This window comes from Branchiostoma belcheri, unplaced genomic scaffold (genome assembly GCF_001625305.1).
Source record: "Branchiostoma belcheri isolate BF01 breed outbred unplaced genomic scaffold, Haploidv18h27 scaffold61, whole genome shotgun sequence".
Lineage (NCBI taxonomy): Eukaryota > Metazoa > Chordata > Leptocardii > Amphioxiformes > Branchiostomatidae > Branchiostoma > Branchiostoma belcheri.
This window is the reverse complement of record NW_017804254.1, coordinates 1,254,775-1,263,624: the sequence shown is the minus strand read 5'-3', so window position 1 is coordinate 1,263,624 and position 8,850 is coordinate 1,254,775. Positions and strand designations below refer to the sequence as shown.

The following is an 8,850-nucleotide window of genomic DNA, read 5'->3' as shown; positions in this document are numbered from 1 at the left end:
TGTGCTATCGCTGTCGCCGCTAACGCAGGGGTCTTTCCCAGATTGTAGCCGGGGGGCATCTTTGGTGGGCCGCTTACCGTTCTTTGTACCTCAGAAATTCTTCAGATTTTCTGGAGGTCGCTTAGCCTATTAACAACCAGACAGACAAACACGTAAGGGGTCATTTTGTGCGTGTACAGGTAGAGACCATACGTGTGAGGCTTTGCTGTGGCCTTTTACCTCTCTAATTGTGTCCTTCGTGCCGGTTCGTGCAGTCTTTTGCTACTGAAGTGTGGGGAAGAAAATGAGCGAGGCGAAACGTAAAGCACGGCGCGAGCGAGTCGGCAAACCTGCGGTCCCAAACGTGCGAGTCTACCTGAGCAAGGTGGGGTTTGTGACTCATGAACACACGCCACAGTTGTGATTTATCATTATATAAACGGGCGCAGTCTGACTCAAAGACGCGATTTGTTATGAATCATTACGTCTGTATGTGTCAGAGTGACTGGGAGGGAAGCCTAATCCCCCACCAGAAAGGTTAATACGACATAGCCCAATTAGGTGATCCGTGGCCGCTCCCACACATGTCGTACAACATACTTAAGAGTTAAGCTTCGATCAAGTGGAAGTCCACATCCCACATATTCTATTCAATATCATCTATACGGTACAAATCTTCCACATTCCTTGGGGATTACCGTCCGAACCGCAAATATGTCAAACACCTGCTTACAGGTGCTCGCACACGTGGAACGTCTGTTGGAATGTGCGTACTACGCCATGAAAAGAGTCGAGGACACTATCCATGTTTTTTATCCATTTTGGCAATAGGAATATCTAGTATTACATGCGTCGCTATATTGGCTGTTCTTTTACTTCTTCATACTTCCAGTATCAGTTATTCGAAGTTTTTATTTGCATGAGATAACCCCAGTAACCCTCACCTTCCTCTTTCCGTACTTTTATATCATTGTATACGAGCTGTCTTGTCCTTCTAATGAAAACCAGCCAACCAGCACGAAAAGCCCCTAAGATAGTCTTCCAAACTCGCACATGTGTTCGGCGGACACCCTTCAAAGAAAAGATACGACCAGCCCCAAAAATAGCACCCCCAGATTGACAGCAGATAAGACAGGTGATGTTCGAGTTAAGCATTAACATTTACTTTGTACCCTGCCGTACAATTATAGCAGTGCCGCACAGGTGACGGGAGAGCACAGTCTCTCATTTGTGCCCTCCCCACACCGCGAGAACCAAACCACAAGTGTCACATCCCCCAGTTCCACGGACATCTACTCAGCAATTTGTTACGCGAAAAGGAGGTAATTGGAAGAACAACCTCTGCCCGGTATCATTTCATTCTCACACACAATTGACAAAAGACGCGCAGTTAGTAATAAGGTGGTGCCGTCATCGCACCGCGGCTCATTTCAGTGGCTAGGACTTCGCGTGTGTAATTGGTCTTAATTACAGCATGTCCTCCGCGCCGGCTCGGCCTGGCCAGCAAGACGCGCTTTTCACAGGCATGTTTTCGCCCTGGGAGGGTGACAACGCTTCGAGATTAAGCGATAAAAGATGGTGAAAGAACTTGACGATAGTTGTTGCGATACGGGGTTGGAGAGTGTATCGTTTCTGGGGCGAGGTTTGGAGAAGAGGGATCTGTACCGGCACTCCATTTATGGCATTTCTCAATTGTCGTAATCATCTGTCTCATTTATTTCAATCAAATTAAGATCGCCCTGGGCCACGATTTTTTTGTGTGTGCCATCCCTTTATCCAGCCAGTCTACATTGTAGCGGGTGGGGTAACGTACTTATAAAGAATGCGGCGCCCCAATTGCCGACAGTGTCGGTTGCATGTTGCACGCCTCACCGCGGTTGGCCCCGGGTCTCATCGGCGGGAGGCGGTCAAGTGGGTCGTCTGACAGAGACCTACTCACGCGAAGGGATGGAAATCACCACTTCAGCCTTTCTGCTGTGCACCCTCGTCGTCCACTTTCTGACGGAGTTTTGTCGTGGTTTACCCGTGCAGCCAGCAGAGCCCATGCCCAGGTCACGCACGCCACGCCAGGTAGACTTTACAAGTACCTACACGCACCTGGGCTCCAATAACAGGACCAAGCAGCTGTACTGTCGGACAGGCTACCACTTACAACTTTTTAGCAACGGCGCCATCGGGGGCACCTCGCAGGATGGCAACGCCTACGGTAAGCTCCGATTCCCTACATTACACATGCAAGAAATGCTAACTATGAAGCTGAAGCGGGTAAAAACGAAGAGCAGCGCACGCAATGCAGCCATGTTGCCTCTAATGTAACACTCTCCTTGCACGCAAGAGTAGGATCCCCCTGTCGTGGTGCTTCTTGGGTCGCTGCACTACAAACGTCTAATCGTTCCAATTTACAAACACGGTCCGAGGTAGCTTTTATTTACACCGACAGGGCAAATTTGCACAGACCAGCGGCCGAGGTCACCTTCCTGTGAAGTTTACCGTTCCCGTTATGCACCAGGGGGAACATTACAACACATTTTCTTACATTCTGTAACTCATTCAAGAGCTCGGAAACGTACGCACTTGTCTCTAGTCGTCCCTGCTTTCGATCATGCACAGTTGTTGCGGAAGTGTCCGCCACAGCATGTTTTAGGCCAAGGCCTTTATAACGAGACTTCTGCTGTCAGAGTAGACGTCAAGCGTAACCGCTATCTTGACAAGCGTGAGAGATAGTGTAGTTCCTGGTGTTTCGAGTTTCCAGCTGCACACGTGCCGTTTCTAGACGCCTGTGAAGAAGAGCACACAAGCCGTTTTACCTGTGTGTGGAGCAGGTGTTTACAGGGGAGTGGACGCGGGTAAACACACATATTTTCTGTCAGACCCCGAGGACGGAGCGCTTAGAGATCAGCGGCCGTGAAGCTTTGGGTCAGTTTTTGGTCACAGATAGCACGAGACTTATCGTGACTGTTGCCTTAAGGGACAGCGAGGATTTGGAGGTCGCGGCGTCATGATGTTTCACAGATGATTGGGAAAATGTTTGATTGTCGTTTGGCAGGAAGCTAAATTAGTACCGTTGTCTGGGGAGTAGTGTAACAGAAGGCTTTACTGTCCGTCTTGAAATGGTTCTTAAGCATGACCTTAAAGGAATGTCTTTTTCTAACCTCGGTCGCAGGGGATCCTAGAGGGAGGGGAGGTCACCGACTTTACACATGTTTGTATAGCTGAGACGTCTGTAACAGGTCACTTGGGTTTGAGACTACCTCGCTGCCGTGTGCCCCTATGTATTTAGTAGCAGAATGGGTTCAGACAGGACTCCTCAGTTTTTTGCCGACGTTGCAGTAATACCACGGTATGCCATCCGTCGCCTGTACAGGTACTTACTACTACAATGCACGGCGTCAACATATCTTTGTGTGTACCTGTCATCTAAAATCGGGGTCCGTCAGCTTGTATACTCTTGACGTCTGAGGAGTAAACAATGACAACAGACAATGTTGACGACTCTGTAGAAGTAAAATAGGACGACAGCGGCCATTCCAACCTCTGAGTCTCCGAGAGTACATACAGTAGACTACCTGGCGTGCGGCCACGGTAGACCTGTTCGCAGATTACAGACCATGGCAACCGCAGACGCTAACATCCATACTACCCGCAGGTCGGGCGGACTAGTTACGCTCATGTTGTTCCAGCCACTTGAGGGCGCCGCGTTCGTGTGACTTTGTTGGCCCCCACGTGAAGAAGAAACACGCAGTTCCCACGCATCCTTACATCCCGAGGCCCTCTGCTCGGTCCCGGAGCCTGGCGTGCAGCGGGCGGCTTGTGAGTGAGGTGGAGCCGCTCACGTCACCACATCGCCCCGTGGCGCCTCTGGCGGGGGTTCGCGCTAATTGCCCACGTCATAAGGAACAGTCGGGTTTGACAGATGCAGTCAGCTGGAATGCCTAGCTTGTGCTGAAATGTTTAAAGATGTTTATAGCTACACTTTTTATACAGGACAAAAAGGTTTTGATGGGGAGGGGGGTCTTATACTCCGGAGGGGGGGGGGTACTGTTTGGGGTGCAAGGGTCCGGATTGGGTGTGTGTGTGTGTAGGGGCTGCTATGTAAAACGAAGGTGTATGAATTTTAACAAGGTTGTATACCATTATTACCTGAGTACCAGAATATAAAACATGAAAAAGTAAAAATAACATTGACATTGATCCAAGAAAAATTGTCGCTATAACGTTATCATGCTCACCAAAATAATACTGTCTGAGGGAGGACAATGACACGAAGTGATTAAATGCGTGTTGGACTGGACTGGTCACAATTAAATCGAGCTACGTGATCGTACTTACTTGCATAGGCTATACCCGATACACACAGTTTTGCGGTCGGGTTGCTTGTTACAACATTCTCAGTGATACCTGTCCCTCCCGGCGCTTGTCTGGTTTTTCTCAGCTCCATTGTTCTAAAGTACGCTACAGTTTTCTCCGTTGTGACACCCAAGGGCTGAAGGGGCACTGAAATAGAAACAAACACCTGGCTATTAATATCTCTGACAGCTTAAAGATTTATTATCGACGAAAGTAGCGGGGTCAGTTTGATTATATAGGTCGTCTCACTGAGCTCACGACGTCATCAAGCAACACGTTTTGGCCACCCATTTATAAAGGTATCCAAGGGTGGCAAAAGAAGACATATTGTTGATGAGGAAATCTGTTTGATATTGACATTTACTGTCATTTCGTAGTACATTTTCGTCACCATTTCATACTTAAAACGTCGACAAAAAGCCCCTAAACGTGACAAAAAGCCCCAAAGCAAGCTGAATGAGAAGTCCTTTATAATTATTTTTTGTACCACCAATAAATAGCTAGAACCAGCCTATGATATGAAACAAGCAACAAGTGTTCCGTCAGTGACATCGCATTTTGCCTCACAGATAACAGTATGATATGGAATAGGAGTAAAAAAATGAAGAAAAAAAAGAACATACAGTTTTACTTCCCTGAAATTGGGTGCCTTTGGGGTCAAGAATTCCAAATACCCACCAAAAGGCATGATTACAATCATTCAAAGTTTTCAGTATCACCACTTTTGAAAACTTGGACGGACAGGTTCGCCTTTCCAGAAATCGACAGGAAGAAAAGCCACTTAATGATCAGTGTTGTTATGTAAATAGGAAAATAACTGATGTTTGTTACACATGCGATTTTATGACGGGAAATTAAACATAGACACGGTCTGGATTTGCCTCGTGTCAACAACTTCACTTCATTATAGGGCGGTAACGTCTTTGATTTCAATTTTCTGACGGGATAGTCGTCCATCTTGAAAGTAACGGAAAACTGCATGCACTTTTATCCTTTTGTTCCTTGTACGTAATTACCTGCTTATTAGTACAATAAACATGATTCATGAACAGTCATAACTTCTGAATCACTGACAAATATCTGTGACCACTCTCATTTTGTCCTATTACATGTTGTTATAGTATCTATGTGCCTTAGGTTCCAAAAGGCACCTTTCTGAATAATGTTAAGCCTTGCAATGCAAATATGGATGGAAGAAATTCCAAACGTAAATGGTACAAATCTGTTTGGTACAAGTGATTTCACATCCAGATATGTGTGAACTTTAATTCTAACATTTTGTACAATATGATAATTCAAGGAGGTTTAAAATTTTTAAACCTCCTTGAATAATTGTAACGTCTTAGTGTGGAGAGGAAATATTGTTCCTTCAAACGCATAAGTACATACAGGCACATATAGTCACCAGGTTGCTGCTGAATTTGACATTGAATATTTGGTGTTGATAGCGACAACTGCACTACGGGAAATATGTTGGCACGTTTCGTCTACTGTGAGCTCCACGTGAGCATACGTGTTAGACAAGTTGCGGTGGAGTTTGCGTCACTCCCTCCCCGACAAAAAAACAGCTGGACTAATGTAAACAAGCGTAAGGTCAACCCCCTTTCAGAACAACGCCCCACCCTGCGAGAAACTACGTCACCGATCCCAACTTCCCGATGTCAGCCCTGCTCGCTGACGACATCTCATGTGTTCAACACATGACAGGCAGGCTGGTCAGACGACACAAGTCATGACAACGCCGGTGGTCTGTTGGTACAGTTCTTTAAACCCGCACAGCCCTATCATCTTAAGCGGCCCGACATTTTCTTAAGGCGATGAGCAATTGCCTCTAATTTATCCTCCTCTATATCTCTACTCCCCACATGTCAGGACGTCAGAGGGCTGCTCAGACCACCTGAGACGATATGGTCTGCAGCGACAGGTGTTCACCCACCCGGAAAATTATAGTATAGCGCTTACAGGTGATTTGCGTTTCACTCGGAGCTGCGGTTGTGGCAAATTTGGGGAGATATGTTATGGATCGTTACACATAAACGCCTGGACATGATTATACATCTGTTACGGCTGCGCGACCCAAGTATAGAGCGGCGCTCGGGGTGGAAAATTCCGCTGTCGTCCTTCATTTTCGTCTGCTTCTTCTCTTCGAAATTATAGTGATGGGTATGGGAATCGTGCATATGGAGGGGGTTGAGAGTGGCATTGGAAGAAATACACCATAAGAGCAACCAAAAAACGGTTAAAAGAAAACATGATAGAAAGGTACTAAAAATTAACAATCTACTCTGACAAATGGTCACAGGGAAGAACCAACTTCCAAACCCAGTTCTTTCCATATTTGCTATTTCTTTATTGTTTTTAGGCAAACCTTTGATAAGAAATATATTCAAATCGCTGTTGCGAGGTTATTTGTGAAAGGGCACCTAGCTGCTTTCATCATACATTGTAGAAAAAAATGTAGAAAACCAAAGTTCACCGGATGATACCACTGAACACACCGGTACCAAAGAGACTACTTTTACCGCAGTCGGTTGGTTTCACACAGACTACACACACCAAGTCATAGCAGCAACAGTTGAACTTGTGTTTGAAACTCAACTCGGCCTGTGCAGCGACCACCTGTGCAACAACGTTTAAGTGCCTGGATGTGATCTGACATGTTTTGACGGGTGTAGTAAGTCAGAAAAACAAGTTAATGAAAGGTCAGTCATAATTTCTCATCTGCCTGACCTCTGTCGCTAGCGGACCGAACATGACAAGGTCATTTCAAACTCCATTTAATACCAGAAGGTTTCTATAACACACGGAAAAGGTCAAACACTCACGGTGCTCTCAGATGAAGCTCTCCACTTAAAGTATTAAGAATAGTCACTACACTGACACCCACTCTGCCCCCCCCCCAAATGTTTGCAATTTCATGTAAAAATGATCACGCCTTTTTGTCTTGATTTTTGTGAGTAGTAAGTACTGCACGTACAGTTTACAGGTTTCCGTGCCACTAATTTCGCCTCTGTATGTCCAATGCCAGTAGTAAGGAAGGAAAGAAAAAACTTACAACACTTAAAATACTTCAAACGTTTAATTGCACTAACGCTATAGGAAAAGGAGCTAGACAGAAAACGCCTCTTGCAATTGGAGACTGTAGTCGGTACCTCGTCGCCCAGCTTTCGACGAAAACCTGCCTTGTATTTCAAGAGACGAGAAGAAGCCGAACAACTGTATTACTATTAGAGTAGCTTTGTTAGATTAGTTTCAAACGTCCTGTCTGTACTATATACCTTTGCATCTGTTGACCTGTACTTAGCCCGATAGGGCATGAATGTACGATAAAGGTACGATAAAGGTTATCTGTTCTGTTCTATATTTCCATGCTACGACGGAAACAATGTGGCTATCACTTGTCAAACCCAATCGGAGGCTCGGATGAATTATAAACAGGGGTGCCAGAGTAGTGCAATTTTACGGAATACAGAGTATACAGTCCAATTTTACGGAATACAGAGTATACAGTGCAATTTTACGGAATACAGAGTATACAGTGCAATTTTAAGGAATACAGTACAATTTTACGGAATACAATAAGGCCATGTTGATTTGATTATATGGATGACATCCGCGCGCGCATGAATTTTCGGCCGTTTCCAAAAAAAAAAAAAGTTTTCAACCATACTGTAAATCGTGCAAAACAGTTGCTAAATGAGCAACAATATACCATAAGTTGCAAGGAAAACATTTAGAAACGATACAATGTCGTAGAATGCCAAAATCAAAGGAAAAAAGACAAAAATGTAAAGAAATGAATTCGAAGAGTAGATTATTCGCCATAACATATTCTGTGCCATTTGTTCAACCTTCATGACCACGTAGATTTCATAGTGAAAGCAACTTTTTTTTTTGCAAAACTTTTTTTTATTCGCACGCGCGCATCAGTTTTGGGGTTCCCAGAGGATGTCATCCATATAATCAAATCAACATGGCCTAAGTAGTAAGAAGTAAAATTGCACTGTATACTAGTAAAATTGCACTGTATACTAATACGATTGTACTGTATTCCGTACAATTGGACTGTATACTAATACGATTTTACTGTATTCCGTACAATTGCACTGTATACTAATACGATTGTACTGTATTCCGTACAATTGCACTGTATACTAATACGATTGCACTGTATACTCTGGCACCCCTGATAAAGTCGTTCGCGAATGAGTCCTATCTGTTCTTCCCACGTACATCTGTGAACATTTATCAGGAGTCCTGACTAAGGTCCTCACAACTTCCCGCCTTTTCCCTCTCCTCACACAGCTGTTGTCCACATTCTCACGGTGGAGGTGGGCGTGGCCGGGATATGGGGCGTGGAGGCCTCCAGATATCTGTGTATGGACAACAGAGGAAACTTATACGGATCGGTAAGTAACCATGTATGCACATATCTGTATACTAGTAAAAGAAAACTGTTAAATGAAATTTATCTCTATATGGACAACAGAGAAACGTATACGGATCGGTAAGTAACCATATATG

The 8,850-nt window shown here is 44.9% G+C and overlaps 1 protein-coding gene across 1 annotated transcript in view; it reads left to right on the top strand.

Moving 5' to 3' along the window:
• Window positions 1–1,879: 1,879 nt before the first annotated feature.
• The window catches only part of LOC109482968 (fibroblast growth factor 3-like), a 16,225-nt gene continuing 9,254 nt past the window's right edge, over window positions 1,880–8,850 (top strand). Inside the window, exons 1-2 of the mRNA XM_019785867.1 lie at window positions 1,880–2,185; window positions 8,632–8,735. Coding sequence (XP_019641426.1) covers window positions 1,927–2,185; window positions 8,632–8,735 — 363 coding nt within the window. The 5' untranslated portion in view covers window positions 1,880–1,926. The remainder of the gene's footprint in view (window positions 2,186–8,631; window positions 8,736–8,850) is intronic.